We start from the raw sequence: 20865 nt of genomic DNA, 5'->3' as shown, positions 1-20865 counted from the left end.
CGATCTCGTGGTCCGTGAGTTCGAGCCCCGCATCGGGCTCTGGGCTGATGGCTCGGAGCCTGGAGCCTGTTTCCAATTCTGTGTCTCCCTCTCTCTCTGCCCCTCGCCCGTTCATGCTGTGTCTCTCTCTGTCCCAAAAATAAATAAAAAACGTTAAAAAAAATTTTTTTTAATTAAAATACACAGTTTTCACTTCTGTATTTTTATCTTAAATAAATATTCCTGTATGTGTTCAAAGAGTCATTAACAAGGTTGTTTGTACAGTACTATTTATAATATTGGGAAATTCGGAAACTCAAATAGCAGTAGAAAAAGAGTAAATAAAAATGGTACAGCTAAACTGTTGAATCTATGGATTAGAGAATGAAGTCAGTCTATTTGTACAATCATAAACAGTTTGCTTAGACACATTGAAGGGATGATAGATCTCATTTTAGATCTATTTTTCATATCATTTTAAACAAAACTTCAAGTATGTAGAAATACACAAGCAATAGTCTGGAAAAATACATGTAAATTGATGGGATGTGCCATTTTATATTAGTTGTTGTTTTATAACAGTATATTCATGTAATTTTTAAAAATCGAAAGTATGTATATCAAAACATGCAATCCAAATAAGGTTTGTAGCTTGTACCAATGTCAATATCCTGGTTTTTATATTGTAGTATAGTTATATAAGCTGTTGCCATAGGGGAAAGGGACGAAGGGACTTTCTGCTACTTTTGCAATTTTGTAATTATATCAAGGGTTTGTTTTTTTATAATTAACAAATAAGTGAAAAAATTAAAGGTTAAAAAAGGAATCATGGCCACTTGTCACTGAAACCTAGTAAATTACCTAAATACACTAGTCACTTAAGAAAAAATAGAGAAAAAAAAAATAGTCATCATTTCCCTATTTTCTTTAATAGGTACTAGATGATCTGGAATGTCATGGAGTTGCAGTATCAGAACAAAGCCGAGCAGAGTTGGAACAGAAAATAGATGAAGCTAGAGAAAATATTCGTAAAGCAGAGGTGAGGTGGCAGCTAACTGTGGCATTTTGCCCAGCTCCAACAACGTCACGACTATGATATATACCTTTAGGATTCAGTTTCTATACACTGATTAATTTGAAGATGATTCAACATCTTTATGTGTGTCCAGAGTATTATTTTTGAGTACCTGCTTCATACAAGGTAATACATGTAACAAAAGGCACTGAACCTATCTGAAGAGTTTGCAATCGTGAAACATTAAATAACAGAAGAATTATATCACAGTGAAGGTACTAATTTTATAGTTTTCACAAGGTACAAAATAAATCAGTCAAATTAATGGCATAGAAATTGATACATATATGTTCAGAGCCTTGAAAAGTCCTGCCCCATATAGAAGGTTCACTGGTCCAGGAGCATAAGCTGATCTTCTAAAAAAGAGACTTGGTTGAGCAGACAAAACAAAAAACATTACAACCGTGGATTTTAATCTTTTGGTAAGGGGTCTTGGGACCCTTTGAGGATTGTATATGAAAGTGTGAAACCCTCTCTCCCACAAAAAAAAAAAAAATACACATTTTTGTGCACAGTTTCCAGAAGTTCATGTACCCTAGAGTAATATTCTCTGACCTAGAGGCAGAGAGGTTGAGATAGAAAGAAGTTATTTGCAAAGGAGGAAGACCTAGGATATAATTTGGCAGTTGGATTAGATTAGAGTGGAGGTTTTTTTGTGAGGAAATGTGGTAAGAAGAAAGCAAAATAATTGTGGTTAGGACCAGTCCATGGAGGACCTGTGCACACTTGTATATAGTTATCTACCCAATGCAACATGTTGAAGGGATGTAGAAATAGACATTTTAAAAAGACTGAGACTATCCAGGCCTCAAGGAGAATATGTTCTTGTTAGGAAGGCCTCAAGAGAGCCAAAGATAACTAAGGCCTTAAAGCGTAAATGCCAAGGAATGATCCACACAAGTATACATAATACTTAAGGAACCCAGAGGACACAGAGACCCCTGGGAGAAGTTGTTAGGGCAGGTAACACAGAAGAGGTAGGATTTGAGATGGGTGTTGACAGATGAATAATATTTAATTCGAGAAAAAGGGATAGATAGCACAAGATTTGTGCTATGCAATGTTAAGAGGCATAACTGGAACCAAAAGAAGAAGGTAGGAAGGAGGCAGATTTGAAGCTGACATTGGGAAATCCTAACAGTCAGATCTGCCCAATGAAAGAATAAATTCCCCTGGGACGAGGTGCAGCACTGCAAGTGCTGTCAGGGACTCTATACAAGGAATTCTTTCATTGGTTGAGGGTTAATCTAAACTAGTGATTTTCACATGTCCCCTCAGGACTCTAGAGGTTTTGAGGAAATGTTTCAGTGGTTGGTTGGAGGGCAGGGGGAGGTGAGGGGAGAGGCAGCTTAGGCAAACATAGGGAGTATGAGCATGTTTTTGGCATAACCCCACAGAAGTGATCTGAACCAGAAAAGCTTGCCATCTGCCTGGTCTAGAAAAGCCCCAGTAAACCTAACTTGCCTTTGTTCCTGGCACATGATCCACAGCCTCCATAGTGAAGAGGGCAGGGTGTACAATAAATAGTCATTTTCTGCTCTGAATTCAGGGTCACAGCTAAACCACTACCCCAGTGTGCTGGCCAACTACTATTGGCAGGCCCTTGCCTAGTCTGAGAAACACTGGCTTGTGTAGAAGAGTTTCTCCTGGTATTTGTTTCTCTATACTCTGAGTGAAGTCAGTTTCGGAGCTTTGGTGGAACGGGACAGGTCTCAGAAGTTTTCCAAAGGGTGTGTTCTCTCTTGTATTTTCCGTTTCCAGACTCCCTCCATAGTGTCACTGTCTGGTACCATCGCTCCACCAAACCCCCCAGTAGTAGCAGTAGTAGGTATCAGTCACACAGTCTGCATTTAGGCTGAATGACCTGTTATTTCCATGAGTGTGCTAAACAGCCCTGTGTTTGTTAGCTCAAAGCTAAAAATATGAAGTGAGATTCCCACAACAGAATGACTTGTTTCTCCTAATACCAGTGTTTAAGTCTGCATTCTCAAAGATAATTTTCTTACCAAAAATACAGAATATGTTAAAAACCATGATGCTAGATCCAGTATCTCAGTTTTGAATATCAGTGAAATACGGTTAATCTTACTGCTGTCTTACAATGATCTTCCACTTGATTTTCACCTATCAGATATGAAGAACAGTCCAGCTAAAATTAGATGGCAAATACATGAGTGTATTACTCACTGCAGGGGTAGTACTTACCAGGTTGTCCTAATGACATTTTTGGCTAGATTTGACTACAAGAGCCTTCAGAGGAATTGACAATAGTGGTTTTGTAGATTACCTTTTTCTTTCTTCTGCCTGCATATCATTTGCATTGAATTTTCCATTCAGTAGTTACTTACTTTATTATAAATAATCAAAAGGGACAAAGCTGGTTAAAATTCCATTATATCCTTCATGTTTGATTTTTAACTCCCACCAACGTGTTACCCTCTCTTGTTGGGTAATCTGCTTTATCTAGTCATTTCTGTATTATGTTTCCATTCAGTGTTGCTGATTACAATAAAAACATCTGTGGTGCTCAGTAATAGATTAAAGAAACTTTTTCCAGACATAGAAATTGAAAAATATAATTGGCCTGTGCTTTTCTAAAGAATATAGCAATTACTTAATAATTACTGACTGGTTAATGTGTCACAAATTCACTAAGTTATTAGTGTAACAATTACTTAATAAACATCTGCTGTGCCCCAGGCACTGATGGATATACTAGACATACAATGATGAACACACTGTGTGTACTAGATGTGGTACTGTTGGCAGCCCCTGACAAATCCAGGAGTTGAAACAAAGCAATAGCTGCTCAAATTAAACTTTAATAACAGTCTTCTTAACCTGGTATTTAGGTATTTGAATTTTTTGAAATGCCTTTTGTCACAAAGACACACACATTCTGCATCTGACTTATACCTGTTTTAAAAGGAGCTTGCCAAGAAACTGAGAATTTTAAATACCATCTTTTTGGAAGCTGTACATGATGTATGTTGTTCCAGAGCACAATTACTTTTTGCATGTTTAAATTTTTCCCTTTTTGGGGGGTTGAGGATAGTTCTCTTTTTTTTTTGACAGTGAAGAGACACACTGAGGAGACACAAATAGGAGAAAGTTAACGTAAGAAGTTAAAGATACTGGAAATTTTTAGTAATTCATGTTTGGTATAAGGTCTGCAAGAAGGAACTATAGACTATATGATTCCTTCTCTAAGATACTAATTACATATTTTTTTATCTGAATGTACACTTGAAAGCCAGAGTACCTGGTATCAAGAGTGAATTAACAAAACCAAAAAAATCAATTATTATTTATATAAACACGTTTTCATAGGTACCATTTTCTCTTAAATTGTCATCCTATAAGGTTCTGTTGTACATCAGGAATTCAAGATTATTATGTCATCCTTGTACCTCAGTGACTCAAAAATGGTAATTAATACCCTTGCCAGCATGCTATAGGAGAAGCCCCAAAATTTCAGTTGCGTAAAATGTAAAGCCTCCTTGCCACAAGATTAATGAAATGCTAAGGATAAGCCTGCTATAAAAACAGAATTTTCAATCATATTATATCGAAATTTACATTACCTCAGGGCCTGTTATTGTGGGTTTTCACTATACTCTTATAATAGTGTGTCAGCACACCTTTTGACTAATCACTTTCTTTCACTTTATGTGTGAATATGCTCTTTTTTTTCCCCCTTTGTGATTACTTATTTTTGAGAGAGAGGAAGAGCGCGAGGGGGACAGTTTCCAAAGTGGGCTCAGCTGCTGACGGCAGAAAGCCCAGTACAAGGCTCGAACTCATGAACCGTGAGATCATGACCTGCGCCAAGGTCAAGCTCTTACCCAACTGAGTCACCTAGGTGTCCCGTGAATATTTTCAACTGTACAGAAAAGATGAAGAGTAAAGAAATATTTCTCAACATGCTAAATTCAACAGTTAATATTTTGCAATATTGGCCCTATGTGTTTATTTCTATTCTGTAAAATAGAGGTTAAATCTCGAGGCCTTATTAGAGTCAGTATTTTAGGCAAAAATACTTGATAGATGATGCTGTTTTTCATCACAGAATGTTTTTATCAAGTTGCCTCTCTATGAATGATGCTAACAGTAGTCACTTAATTAGGTGGTGTTCCCAGATCTTTCCACTGTTCAGGTTCCTTTTTTTCTTTTTTTTTTTTTTTTTTGTATTTGCAGCTACCAGGTACTAGTCACCTCCAGTAATGGCAAATACGTATTTTTCTCTCTTTCTTAAGTATCATTTTGATGTCATGGTATTTTAAAAGTCAGCTCTGGGGCACCTGGGTGGCTCAGTCAGTAGGTGTCTGACTTCGGCCCAGGTCATGATCTCACAGCTCTGTGAGTTCAAGCCCCCCATCAGGCTCTGTGCTGATGGCTCGGAGCCTGGAGCCTGCTTCAGATTCTGTGTCTCCCTCTCTCTGCCCCTAACCCACTCACATTCTATTTCTGTCTCTCTCAAAAATAAATAAACATTAAAAAAAAAATCAGCTCTATCAAGGTATAATATACATACAATAAAATGTAACCATTTCAAGGGAACAGTTCGGTAAGTTTGGACAAATGCATCTCCCTAAGTATTCACCACCACAATCTAGATACAAAATATTTCATTCATCCCCCCCCCCCAAATTCTCTTGTGACCAGACAACAATTGACATGCTTTCTGTCTTAAGTTAGTTCAACTCCAACAATATGAGTATTAGATTACTTGGTATTGCCCTACACATCACATGCAAAGATCACCTTTCATGCTTTTATACAGTCTTTTTTTTGTCTTAATCTCAGTTTGATGAGCTAGTATGTATTCAAGTTCACTGATTGTTTCTTCTGTGGTACATAATCTACTGTTAAGGCCATCCTGTCAATTTTGATTTCAGGTGTTACAGCTTCAGCTCTAGGAGTTCTGTTTGGTTCTTTATATTTCCAGTTCATGCCTGCTTATCTTCATGTTTTCCTTTAAATCCTTAGGTGTATTTACAATAATGACTTTAAGTCTTGTCTGCTCATTCCATCATATCTGTGATGTCTGTCTTTCTTTCTTATTGACTGATTTTTCCTTTAGTTATGGCTCATCTTTTTCTACTTTTCAAATACCTAGTAATTTTTACTGAATACTAGAAATGGTGAGTGTTTGGTTATTGGGGTGTCTGAATTTTCCTTTCTTCTTTTAAAGACTATTGAGTTTTGTTCTGACAGCCAATTCAGTTGCAGATCAATTTGATCCTTTTGAGGCTTATTTTCAAGCTTTGTTTGGGCTGGTTTAGAATAGCCTTTCCAACAGTGTGGAGGTTCCTCAAAAACTTAAAAATAGAACTACCCTACGACCCAGCAATTACATTACTAGGTATATATCCAAGGGATACAGGTGTGCTGTTTCGAAGGGGCATATGCACCCCAATGTTTACAGCAGTGCTATTGACAATAGCCAAAGTATGGAAAGAGCCCAAATGTCCATCAACGGATGAATGGATAAAGAAGATATGGTGTGTGTGTGTATATGTATATGTATATGTATATACATGTATGTATATGTATATACATGTTTGTATATACATGTGTATATATATGTATGTGTATATATATGTGTATATATACATATATACGCATACATACATACATACATACATACATACATACATACATACAATGGAATCTTACTCAGCAATCAAAAAGAATGAAATCTTGTTATTCCAACTATGTGGATGGAACTAGAGGGTATTATACTAAGCGAAATTAGAGAAAGACTGGTATCAAATGACTTTACTCATATGAGGAATTTAAGATACAAAACAGATGAACTTAAGGGAAGGGAAGCAAAAAGAATATAAAAACAGGGAAGGGGACAAAACAGAAGAGACTCTTAAATACAGAGAACAAACTGAGGGTTGCTGGAGGGGTTGTGGGAGGGGGCATGGGCTAAATGGGTAAGGAGCATTAACGAAGATGCTTGTTGGGATGCGCACTGGGTGTTATATACATAGGTGATTAATCACTGGAATCTACTCCTGAAAACATCATTGTACTATATGCTAGCTAACTTGGATGTAAATTATAAATAAATAAATGAATTAAAAAATTAAAAAAAAAAGAATAGCCTTTCCAGTAGGGCAAATTTAGCCCTATTACCAATGCATTTCCTTTCTATAGTTTCTTGTTTTACCATGAGTATCCAGCAAGGTTTCTCAACTCTGGCTGGATAGATGGAACGTCTTTCAGCCCTGTATAAGCTCTTGAGAAGTTTTTAGTTCACAGCTCCGTAGTAGATGTCTTTCCCTGAGTCCTTATCCTTTGCTTCTCCTCATGGAGTCCCACATATTCTCAATTTATTATGGGTTTTTATTAATTTAGTGTATTTTAAATTATAGTTGGCCTTTTTTTAAGTGCCACATTGTCTAAATTTGGCCAGTGAGAGTCCATTTAATGGCTGACTTCCATGTCCTTTTGACATTATTCCCATTAGATTTTTGAACAGTTTCTTGCTTTCTCACACAACAAGCCATCATACACTCACTGTGTATTTTTCCCCTACCAGACTTAGAATTAGCGATTTCTTCATGGAGCTCTGATTTCTTTTAATAAAGAATAGTATTTATTTTTTTATTAAAAAAATTTTTTTTTAATATTTTTATTTATTTTTGAAACAGAGAGAGAGCATGAGCAGGGGAGGGGCACAGAGAGAGGGAGCCTGAAGCAGGCTCCAGGCTCCAAGCTGTCAGCACAGAGCCTGATGCGGGGCTTGAACTCACAGGCCGCAAGATCATGACCTGAGCCAAAGTCGGACTCTCAACCGACTGAGCCACCCATGCGCCCTAAGAATAGTATTTAGACACCAGAGTCTAGAATGTGAAGGTGCTTATTGTTATGAGTATCATTTATTTCTTGGCCCTTTCTTTGTTATTAGAGCTAGGAATTTATTATTTTTTTCACATCATGAGTTCATGTTGATCTTTCCAATTAAAACTTAAAATTAAAAGGATTTTGTTGAAATTCTTTGATTTTGTATTGTCTCTTTTCTCTTATATTGAAAATCTTGGTTCCTAATATTATCATAATATTTTATTTGCTTTCTCCTGCAGTGTATTAAAAAGTCTCAGAATTGGGGCGCCTGGGTGGCGCAGTCGGTTAAGCGTCCGACTTCAGCCAGGTCACGATCTCGCGGTCCGTGAGTTCGAGTCCCGCGTCAGGCTCTGGGCTGATGGCTCAGAGCCTGGAGCCTGTTTCCGATTCTGTGTCTCCCTCTCTCTCTGCCCCTCCCCCGTTCATGCTCTGTCTCTCCCTGTCCCAAAAATAAAAATAAACGTTGGAAAAAAATAAATAAATAAATAAAAAATCTCAGAATTATAATGGAAATACTAATGGTAATCTATTGAGCAAAATTTAAGATTTCTTTGCAGTTCATTTTGGGTATAGAATATATCTCTACAAGGGTTTCTGCTTCTGATAATAAAGGACTAACTCATATTAGGCTAATCCTCCTTTAGATAACAGTTATTAACCTGGGGTAAAAATATTTAAAGTGATTATTTAGTAGATGTGGAAAACTGCCATATAAAAACTGGAAAGGAATAGACCCTGAAAAGAATGGGACTGTATTTGGTGATATTAACATTAAACAGCTCTTTGCAAGGGGCTGTTTTCAAACATAGAGCCTTGGTCTTAACTGGCTTTAGAATGGCTGTCAGGAAGCCCTCAAGTTTGCATATATGTGAATAACCGTCCATATCCTGGGCCAAACCTAAATACATGTATGGAACAGAAACTCCCAGGAGCTTGACAGGAAACAATAGCTGGAAGGCAAAAATAATTAACAGAAAGTTCAGCTGTTGCTCACCACAGGGGAACAACATCAACCATTAAAATATTGGAGTGGTTGTAACATCAAAGTAAACTACAAGACAAGAAATATTAAAAGGGATCATTTATAATGATTAAAAATAAGGTGTTCATCATCTTCTCCATCAAGAAGACAACAATTCTCAGGGCGCCTGGGTGGCTCAGTCAGTTGGGCATCCGACTTCGGCTCAGGTCAGGATCTCAGTTTGTGAGTTCAAGCCCCACTTCGGGCTCTGTGCTGAGCTCAGAGCCTGGAGCCTGCTTCAGATTCTGTGTCTCCCTCTGTCTCTGCCCCTCCCCAGCTCCTGCTGTGTCTCTTTCTCTCTCAAAGTTAAATAAAAACATTAAAAAAAAAAAAAAAGAAGAAGAAGAAGACAGTGTAACAATTCTGGATGTGTATATAACTAATAATAGAGCTACTAAGTACATGAAGCAAAACTGGCCTAACTGAAAGGAGAAATAAACAAATCTACCATGGTAGTTGGAGATTTCAACATTCCTTTCAGTAATTAAGAAGGAGCTAGAAAATCAGCAAGGATACAGGAGACTTGAACAACACTATCAACTAATTTTACCTTAATTGGCATTTAAAGAAGACTCTACCCTACAAGAGTATAGAGTATTTGTTCTTTTAAAGTACACACAGAATGTTCAGCATAAACCAGTGTCAAGTTAGTTTAAAAGTATTGATATCAGTCTGAGTATGTTCTCTGACCATCAGAATTAAATTAAAAATCAATTAACAGATACCTAAAAAATCCCCCGATATTTGGAAACTAAATTATTTAAACACAACAATCTGTGGCTGCCTTAAAACACACACACACACACAACTTTATGGCAAAAGCTATTTATTATCTCTCACCATTCTGGGTGTTGACTATGCATTTCTTTTGCAGGTTTTTCCTGAGATTACTCAAGGAGCTGCATACATCTTAGAGGGTCTGCTAGAGGGCTAGGCCTTTTTTCCAAATGGTCTTTCATCCTCAATTATGCTAAACTGGGCTTCCTTACATGATGGAGATACATTCCAAGAAATCAACTTTACTTGTACTTATCAAATCTCTGCATCAAATTTGCATATGTTCCATCAAAGCAGATCACATGGATAAGCCCGGAATCAATGCGAGAGGGGACTACTTGGATAGCAAGAGGCATGATTCATTGGGAATAACAGTTTACCAAAATCGATGGGACTTTGGTTAAATCATTTTTCTCATCTATAATGGAGTTTATGATATCCATCCTCAGAATTGTTGTGTGGATTGAATGAAATGGTATAATCCTATGTGATAAAAGTTGTTTAGAGTGTTTTTAAGAAACCAAAGGTAATTTAGAATGGCAAATACTACCATCTACCATTATTCATTTCCTACACATGCCAGGCATTGTCCTAAATAGTAGAGTTGCAACAGACACAGTCCTTACCTTAGAGAAATGATATTTTGAAGGTAAAGTAACTAAGCCCATATTAGATTTACAGACTTTATAACTTTATCCACATGTCAAGCCGAAAAGTTTTATAAACTCAACTGTGGCTTGACATTTGGATGTGCTTATGTTAAATTTTATATTAAAATCAGTTAATTGACATTGTTAATACACCAAGATTATGCATCTATAAGATACATCTGTAAGATGTGGTTTTTCAAAGCATCATTTTAAAAAAACTCTACCTCTTGGGGCGTTTGGGTGGCTCGTCAGTTAAGCTTTCAGCTCTTGATTTCAGCTCAGGTCATGATCTCACCGTTCTTGAGATCAAGCCTCACGTCTTGAGATTAAGATTCTCTCCCTCTCTTTCTGCCCTTTCTGCACTCAACATATGCATGCTTTCTCTCAAAAAATTAATAATTAAAAAAATTTCTGAAGTAAAGTGAAAGACAACACACAGGATGGGAAAAAATAATCTGCAAATCATGTATCTGATGAGGGACTTTTATCTAGAATACATGAAAACTTACAATAAAGACAAAGACAAGGGGTACCTGGGTGGCTCAGTCAGTTGAGTGACCGACTGTTGATTTTGGTTCAGGTCATGATCTCACTGTTGTGAGATTGAGCCCCATGTTGGGTTCCATGATGAGTGTAGAGCCTGCTTTGGATTCTCTCTCTCTCTCTCTCTCTCTCTCTCTCTCTCTCTCTCTGTCTCTCTCTCTCTTCCTCTCTCTGCCCCTCTCCCCCACTTGTACTCTCTAAATAAATAAATAAATATTTTTTAAAGGACAAAGACAAAAGAAAACAGCAACAGTCCATTTTAAAAATGGACAAAAGGGGGCGCCTGGGTGGCGCAGTCGGTTGAGCATCCAACTTTAGCCAGGTCACGATCTTGCGGTCCGTGAGTTCGAGCCCCGCGTCAGGCTCTGGGCTGATGGCTCAGAGCCTGGAGCCTGTTTCCGATTCTGTGTCTCCCTCTCTCTCTGCCCCTCCCCCGTTCATGCTCTGTCTCTCTCTGTCCCAAAAATAAATAAATGTTGAAAAAAAAATTTTTTTTAATAAAAATGGGCAAAAGGTCTGAATAGACAGACATTTCTCCAGAGAAGATACACAGATGACTAATAAGCACATGAAAATATACTTGACATCATTAGTCATCAAGGAAATACATATCAAAACTACAATGAGATACTACTTCATACTCACTAGAATGGCTAGAATCAAAAAGAAAGACGTTAACAAGTGTTTTCCAGATGTGGAGAAATGTTAACCCTCACACCCTGCTGGGGGGATTATCAAATGAGGCAGAAAACAGCCTGGCATTTCCCCAGTGGTTCAATATAGCATTATTTTATGACTAAGTAATTCCAGTCCTAGGTATATACCCAAGGGAAAAGAAAGCATGTTTACACAAAAACTTGTACACTAATGTGTAAAGGAACATTATTCATATTAGACAAACTGAAATCACCCAAGTGTCAGTTAACTGACAAATGGATAAATAAAATGTGGTGTATCCAATAGAATGTTATATAGCCATAAAAAGGAATGAAATACTGATACATGTTACAACATGGATGAACCTTGAAACATTATGCTAATTCAAAGAAGCCAATCACAAAAGACCACATATGGTTCTATTTATATTAAATGTTCAGAATATGGGCTCCTGGGTGGGTCAGTCAGGTAAGCATCCAACTTCAGCTTAGGTCATGATCTCACCGTTCGGAGTTTGAGCCCCACATCAGGCTCTGTGCTGACAGCTCACTGCTAAAAAAATGTTCAAAATAGGTAAATCTGTATATAGAGAAAGAACAATAATTGAAATGAGGGGTGAGGGAGCAATAGTTAAAGGATACGAGGTTTCTTTTGGAGGTGATTAAAATGTTCTAAAAAGTAATTGTGGTGATAGTTGCATATCTGTGAATATACTGTGAATCATTGAACTGTACACTTTAAATGGATGAATCTTACAGTATATGCAAGCTTTATCTCAGTAAACAGTTGTTAGAAGAATAAACAGGTTTTTGCAAGGCTATTTACCAAACACTGTCTCCAAACCAAAAATTCTAATTGCTTTATAAAGATGTATATGATATCCAAAACCACTGAATTGTACACTTAAAAATGATTAAGATGGCAAATTTTATGTAATGTGAATTTTATCTCCATTTTTAAAAAGATGTATGCTTAATCTTAGGAATACAAGATAAATACAGCAATGAGAGCTCAGTGAAACAAGTCAGAAGTCAGAGAATTTTTTTTTTCTGAGTAGGCTCCATGCCCAGTGTGGGGCTTGAACTCATAACCCTGAGATCAAGAGTCACTTACTCTACCAACAGAGCCACCCAGGTGCCCCCAGAGTTCAGATCAGTTTTAATACCAGCTCTCCCGATGGAGAATCTAGAGAGTGATCAGAATCGCACCCCAGAAGGGTTCAGTGAGCACACTTGTTTGTCCAGAAGTCCCACAGAAGGCTATAAAGTGAGGGTTGGAATTATCAAATAATCAACATTTTCTCAGTGGAACCTTCCAATGTCGAAGGAAGAGACCACCTCTCTAATACGTGAAACAGTGAAACTGACTTTACTACTTGCTAAGCAAGAGAGTAATACTTACAAACACAATCTCTAAACAAAATAGAACCGATATACAAGGTTTTAAGAATTGTGGATTTCAGGGATTGGCAGATTTTCAAAACTGAAAATGTTTTACAGATTGGCTCACCTCTGGCTGTGGTGTATAGGGATTGGTGGACTGTCAGAAGCAGGAGTAGAAACTTGAACACTGGTGATTTCTGGAGTGAGGCTGTGGTTTACTGGCTGCCTTGCAGATGTGTGGGGCTGTCACTGGCTGACTTTCAGAGGCCTGGCTATTAGAGCAAAGCAGTTACCGTTTGATTGGGACAGGTTTAGACTGGTTCTGCGGTTACGTGCTTATGGCTTAGAACAAGAGTCAAAGCACAAGCAGTCTTTCTGTTTCTTGAATTTGGAGAATTCAGTTTGGAGAATTTTATTGCTGTATTTTATTATTTCTGATAGCTACATCATAATTTAACTTAAATCTTTACCCAGTAGTTCAGTCAGGAGTCATGGAAGTTTTTAACCAGGGAGTGACATGGTGACCTTTGCAAACTTGTAAGAGGTAGATTATAGAGAAGAAAAAGTCCAAGAGATAGGTTAAAAGGCTGTCAAAAAGGCTGGATTTTAGGATATCCTGAGGCCTAGCCTTCCTGAGAGGGGAAGAATGCAGACTTGATGGTGTATTCATATCTTCCTGTTCATAAGTTAGGTTTGATGTGTCTTGTCAAGATGCGAGTGTGCCATTTGCCCTCATTTCTGTTCTTGTGTTTCCTCTCCTCTCCCTACTTCTATTTCCCGCTCCCTCTCCCCCTCTCCAAGTGAAAAATTAACCTCTATGCCAAGGAAGCATTGCTAGTGAATACCAAGATTATTTTAATTAGTAAATCAAGAATAACTTAAAAAACACACTGAGGAAAAAGTGCCTTGATGTCTCACCATTTTCTTGGTTTTCTTAGATAATTAAGTTGAAAGCTGAAGCCCGGCTGGACCTGCTAAAGCAGATCGGTGTTTCTGTGGACACGTGGCTAAAGAGTGCAATGAATCAAGTAATGGAAGAACTGGAAAATGAACGATGGGCTCGCCTTCCTGCAGTGACCAATAATGGCACTTTACACTCGGTAGGATTTCTCTTCTTGGCTGTAATGGGCAGACTTTCACTGAAGGATGCTCTTCTTTGACTGTGTCACCAAACCTGATAATAGCCAAAATTTAAAAGAAAAAATAACGGTTTTGCTAGCAGTTTGGTTTCTTTTCTTTGGCCTGTCACTGAGTTAAACTTAGTGTAGGAAGAGGGAAAAAGTCATGCTTTTTATTTTTAATATGCAGTGAAGAACATATTATCACTAGTTGGTTTATTAGTGCCACTTTACCAAATTCCTTATCCCATCATGAAGTAGATATGTCTCTTGTCTGGAAGTCATGGAATAAAAATTTTAATCTAGTGTTTCTGAAGTTCTCAGAGGTTTTCTCTGAAAACTGACATCCAGAGAGTCAGAAACAATCTTAAAAAGAGAAAAGGGGGTGCCTGGATGGCTCAGTTGGTTGAACGTCCAACTCTTCGTTTCAGCTCAGGTCATGCATGATCTCACAGTTCATGAGATCAAGCCCCATGTGCCTGGGATTCTCCCTCTCCCTCTCTCTCTGCCTCTCTCTCTCTTTCTCTGTAAATAAGTAAATAAACTTAAAAGAAAGGAACACTTTTAGTCTCTGCCTTAATTATTTGATTCACAAGGGCTTTCACACTCTGTTCACTGTATTTTTCATCAGGGAGACAGTGCAAGTATGGTCAGAGCTCAAGCTAGCATTTTCTTGCTTCCAGTCCAGGGCATTTTCCACTTTGATGTCATCCAGTTCAACCTTAGTTATTCATGTTGGAGATCTGAGTGCCAGAAAAGTTCATTGACTTGCCTGTTATTACATAAGTGGATATATGATGTCTATAGCTGGTCAGACTAAAGTAATTCCTACTGCTGCTTCCTACTCATTACTCTGTCTCATCCTGTTTATTTCCTTATGGCATTTATTACGATCTTTGCTTTGTGTTCTTTGTCTGTCTTCCTCTCTGGAATGTAATTACCATGTCTGTCTGATTCAGTGCACAGCAAAGTGCCTGGCACATAGTAAGTACTCAATAAATATCTGTTGAAGGAAGAAATGAAAGAATGGACGGCTGAATAGATGGAATAGTGGCAAACTAAAAGCTAAAACTCTAATCTCACAACTTCCTACTGTATCCAAAGTGCCTCTTCAGCGCTTGTGCCCTTCAGATAAAAGGCATCCTTGCAAGAGAAATTGGCTAAAGTTTAAGAACATTCCTGAAAGTTTTGTCAATTTTTTCACATAGCATTCTGATTTTCTAATGGGAATACACTTGCGCATTTTAAAAAGATTGCGTGTGGGTGTGCATTTTAAGGAAAAGCAATCTATTGAAAGTTTATTTTTATTTGACTATTAATGGTAATCCAGCTAGAGAAAATAGGCACACATCACCTACTTGACGTCAGGGTTAGAAGAGCCTGGCCTGTTTTTAATACAATAGAGTTGTTCCATGTCATGGAATATCTCTTTCTAATGCATCTTTTGAATGTCACAGTTACCATCTACTTCAAGTAATTTTGTTGTACAGAATTTAGGATGACAGCAAATCCCAGGCACACACTTTCTTTTGGCCTCTTCAGTAGCACTGTTGGCAACCAATAAACCCATGATTTCTCTTGGACTAGTATCTTTTCTAACTAAATCAACTGGGCAGGCATTTATCCCCTCCCTGTGTGCCTACTTCCTGAGCAAATTGGAGATGAACAAGAATTGGTCTCCCTCCTTGAAGAGCTTGCAAGCTGGTAGAGCAGACAGACCTCAGACCTTTATAGATCTTAGTGATCCATGGCAGTGTATGACTGGGTTCCTCTGTGGCAAACTTGAAACGCCTACTTCTTTTTTTTTTTTTTTTCAACCTTTATTTATTTTTGGGACAGAGAGAGACAGAGCATGAACGGGGGAGGGTCAGAGAGAGAGGGAGACACAGAATCGGAAACAGGCTCCAGGCTCTGAGCCATCAGCCCAGAGCCCGACGCGGGGCTCGAACTCACAGACCCCGAGATCGTGACCTGGCTGAAGTCGGACGCTTAACCGACTGCACCACCCAGGCGCCCCTGAAACGCCTACTTCTAACTCATCAACACACCTGGGAAAAAACCCTTCTCTCCGTGTTTCAGAGAGAAAGTTAAGTTAAATGATCTAAGCTCCCCTCCAACTCCAAAATCTTATGATTTTGTGAAATGCTATTAAAAAAGTTTAATGCCAGGTGGAAAAATAGGAAAGACGTTTGCCCCATGAAGGAACTGTCAGTTGAGATGGTCCTTGAAGAATTTTAACATGAGATAAAGAAGGGCTTCTGAGTGTGAAGGAAGGAAATGAAGAAGATATGCCTAGTACGGTCTGTCAGTGAGTAGTACATTCTGGTAGTAAGTGTTGAATAAATTCGGTGTTTTTGAGAACTGTCCAAAGACATGAGCTCATCTAGAAACATCACATTTTCTGCGAAGAGAACATTTTGCAATCCTAACCCATTCTTCCTTACCTCTAGTCAGTATCATGGAGCTTGTGTCATCCTGCTTTCAGCTGAGGCATATATTTTGTGGAAGCTCTACTAACAGTCCAGTAGTGCCCCCTTTATCCATGGTGTCACTTTTCTTGGTTTCAGTTACCATGGTCAGCCATGGAAGCAACTATCTAGATGCAGATGATCCTCCTGACCTATTGTCAGAAGGTCAGTGGTAGCTTAACGCTGCGTTACAATGCCTACATCATTCACCTCACTTCATCTTGTCACGTAGGCATTTTATCTCACATCACCACAGGAAGAAGGGTAAGTACAGTACAATAAGATATTTTGAGAGAGAGAGACCACGTTCACAAACTTTTATTACAGTATATTATTGTAACTTATGTGTTATTACTATTGTTGTTTATCTCTTACTGGGCCTGATTTATAAATTAAACTGTAGCACAGGTATGTATGTGTAGGAAAAAACATAGTCTGTAGGGTGTGGCCCTACTGGTACTTCTATCAGTTCAAACATCCACTTGCGGTCTTGGAACATATCTCCTGCTGATAAGGAAGGGAGGCTACTGTATAAACAAAGGAGAGATGTGGGAACAAAACAGCTTAATGAAGTCCCAGTATTTATTTAACCTGCTTTTAAATGACTGCACTGAAGTAATTTAGAAGAAGTTGTATCTCTTCTCTTCACACTGGCAGCTGCTGGCTAGGATCATGAAGCAGAAATACACATCTGGGGACCAAATTATTTCTTCCATTATAGATGCCAACAAAAGCATTAGTCATCAAGTTTAGAGTTCCCTTCCATCGGGAAAACATGGTTAATTTTAATGTTACACATTAACAGTGTAAAGGGCCTTATTAGAAGATAAATGTTTTTAAAATATATAGTCTTTTTACCTTACAGAATAAGGAACTATACTTTCTTGAGTATTAACTTTTTGCCTTCTATATTATGCTGTGGTACAGATAGAGGGTTGGGAAGAAACATAGAAAAAGAATCACAGAATACAGCAATATTTTTTAATGGAGAACAGTCTGTTAATATAGCTACTCAGCTGATGGTAAACTAGAGCTCATACATAACCTCTTATGGTTAGATTGCTACCAGTAGCCCAGTCAGCCTTTCTGCCAGTCATTCCTCCCTTCTCTTATTTTCCTTTCTTCTCTTACTCAAAAACCCATACTCAGTTTAATTTTGAAGTTATATTAATTTTAGAATAGAAAAAGTTATAAAACTGGATTAGAAAAAAATTAGAAAGTTAGGTAGAGGAAAAAAATGACCCCGAACTCTGTCCTTATGACACCACTGTTAGCAACTTGATGTGATTCTGTCCTCTTTCTATTCTTTTTTTAAACATATTTGTCATAATAAAGTTAATTTTGTATATTTTTCCATCTGGCATTCCATTTTGCTGGACAGTCTTCATAATCTTTCTTTTCATGTCTGTGTAGTATTCCCTCAGGAAGGCATACCATAATTCACTTAACTGCTCTCTTATAGGTTCAATATTTAGATTGCTTCTAGATATTATAAATAAATAATACTCTGAAAGAGTGTCTCTGAAAGAGATATTTGTGTACATGCTTCTTTTTTCCATAGTGGGAATAGATTTCTATAATACAGATTCTTAGAAGTAGAATTCATAGGTTGGAGACTTATAGTTCTTTGTTTAAGGTTGGGTTTTGTTTTTTTCCCCCTAGATTCTCAAACTATAGCTGACACTGTTTACATGACTTCCTTATCTTCAGCCATTTCCCCTATCATTTCTCCTATATAACAGACATCCTGGCATCCACTTTGTTGTGCAACCTCCCTAAGAGCGTGAGCATTTTGCAGAGTTGCATAGAAATAAATTCTGACTTTCCTCATTATGAAGACCATGCTGAATAATGTGTTTGAAAGGCAAGGAAATTAAATGTTTTTAAACATCAGGATGGTAGTTTAGTTCTCATCTGCCTCGTTAAATGCCTAATAGTCTTTGCAGTATAATGGGTTTTGTTTTTGAAATATGAAAATCTGTTGGCTTGTCCTGATCCCAAAGAAAAGAAACAATGGCTTTTTGTAATGAAATAAATGTAAACAGTAGAAAATAATAGCATACACCTGCAAAAATTTTTAGGCACTTCCGTATTTACAGTTTTTCCAAGTGGTTAGTGGTCTTGTTATTGGATTAAACTCCAAACCCAAATAGGCCACACTATTATTGAAACTGACATTTCATATTTTCAGTAGGATCAATTTAATTCAATTCAGTAAGCATGTGTGGAGCCTGCACGCCTCATGAGACCCTTTGCTAAGTTCTGGGAGTTACAAACTGAGTATAATGTCTGCTGAGTTTGTATCCACAGATTGAGAGAACCAGTCTCACTAACAGCCAAGACCAAAAGATGGGCATTGAAAAGATGTGGAGAATTTCAGTTCTAAGAGAAGTATCTCCAGCTGTATTGTGTTCTTTAATTTTCTGCATACCCATAACAACAAGTAAAGTACCTGACACAAATCCATATACGTAGTACATGTTCAAAAATACTAATCCACACCTGAAGATAAAGCAGTCTAATTCCACCAACTGACCTTAAAATACTATTAAAAAGAGGAAGTTCACAAAAAAGCATCTCTACTGTACCAGGTACTATGTTAGGCACATTCATACATTATTTCAATTAATGATCACAATGGTCCTGAATGTATTTACAGATGAGAAGACAGACTTGGAAGAATTAAGTATCTCCCAGTGGCACACAGCTAGTAAGTGGAGAGAGCTAGATTTGAACCCGCATATGTCTGCTTCTAAAGCCCTGCTCTTTACCATACTTTTTTTTTCTTTTGATGATTCTGTTGAATCATCATTGAACATCCTATTTTTGATGTAATTAATCATCTTATAACACCTTCAGGTACTATGTGGCCAGTTGTCATTAAAATTCTCAAGCTTTACTGATATTTTTTGACAGCTTTGCTGAGGTATAATTGATAATATAGTAGGCTACACATATTTAAAGTGTACAATTTGATATATTTTGACATGTGTATACAGCAGTGAAACCCTTGTGACAATTAAGATAATGAACATATCCACCACCCTCAAAAATTTCCTCATGCTCCTTCCAGCCCTTCAGTCAACCACTGATCTGCTCCCATTGTGGGTTAGTTTATATTTCCTAGAATTTTGTATGAACAGAATCATACAATATGTACCTTTTTTTTTTTTTTTTTTTTTGGTGTTTTACTCAACATGATTATTTTGAGGATCATCCGTGTTATTGCTCATCAATAATTGGTTGTTTTTTTTTTTATTGCTGAGTAGTATTCCATTGTTTGAGTACACCACAGTTTATCGGTTCACCTGATGATGGGCATTTGGGTTTTGGAGAGACTATTACAAGTAAAACTGCTTATGTTTTGAGTGGGTCAGACAGTGGGTATGTGTTTAACATTTTAGGAAACTTCCAAAGTGGTCGTACCATTTTACGTGCCCATCCAAAGGATACTAGTGTTCTAGCTGTTTCACAGCCTCACCAACACTTGGTATGGTTGGTCTTTAATTTTAGATATTCTAATGGGTGTGCAGTAGTGTATCGCTATATTTTTGATTTGTATCTCACTGATAATGTTGAGCATCTTTTCATATGCTTATTTGCCATCTGCATATATTCTTTGGTGAAGTGTCTGTTCAGATCTTTTGCCTATATTTTATTGCTTGTTTTCTTTTTATTGAGTTTTGAGAATTCTTTTTGTATTCTGTATAGAAACCCTTTATCAGATAGATGATTAATTTTCTCCCAAATCAAGTCTATGGCTTGTCTTTTCATTTTAACAGTATCTTTTAAAGACCAGACATTTTTAAGTTTGATGAAGTCCCCACTTAATTTTTTTTTTTCTTTTATGGACCATGCTGTGGTGTGGTATGGTATGGTAGCTTTCACAAGCTATGATTTCTTTGACAAATAAATCTTTGCCAAACCCAAGGTCATATAGATTTTCTCCTATATTTTCTTCTAGAAATTTTATAGTTTTGGGTTATACAGTTAAATCTGTGACCCAGTTTGAGTTAATCTTTGTATATATGTATATGTATATCCTTTTTGTTGTTGTTGACAAGACTGCCCTTTCTCCACTGAATTACCTTCACATCTTTGTCAAAAATCAATTAACCATATATGTGTGGGTTTATTTTTGGACTTTTTGTTTCGTTCTGTTGATCTGTTTATCTGTCCTGATGCCAATGCTACATTGTTTTGATTAATGTAACTTCATAATTAGCCTTGAAGTTAGGTAGTGTAAATTCTCCAACTTTCTTCTCCCTCTCTCTCTCTTTTTTTAAATTTTAAATCCAAGATATTTAATGTCCAGCTTTCTTCTTTCTCAAGGTTGT

At 37.4% G+C, this 20865-nt stretch overlaps 1 protein-coding gene across 4 annotated transcripts in view; it reads left to right on the top strand.

The window, feature by feature from the left end:
* Positions 1–20865, top strand: part of FCHSD2 (FCH and double SH3 domains 2) — a 310380-nt gene that overhangs the window by 271700 nt on the left and 17815 nt on the right. For all 4 annotated transcript variants that reach the window (XM_040489259.1, XM_040489261.1, XM_040489257.1 and 1 more), the window contains 2 exons: positions 914–1018; positions 13881–14042. In XM_040489259.1, coding sequence (XP_040345193.1) covers positions 914–1018; positions 13881–14042 — 267 coding nt within the window. The remainder of the gene's footprint in view (positions 1–913; positions 1019–13880; positions 14043–20865) is intronic.

The sequence above is a fragment of the Herpailurus yagouaroundi genome, unplaced genomic scaffold (assembly GCF_014898765.1).
Source record: "Herpailurus yagouaroundi ecotype Mexico unplaced genomic scaffold, PumYag 180, whole genome shotgun sequence".
NCBI classification, from domain to species: domain Eukaryota; kingdom Metazoa; phylum Chordata; class Mammalia; order Carnivora; family Felidae; genus Herpailurus; species Herpailurus yagouaroundi.
This window is presented reverse-complemented; position numbering and strand designations above follow the sequence as displayed.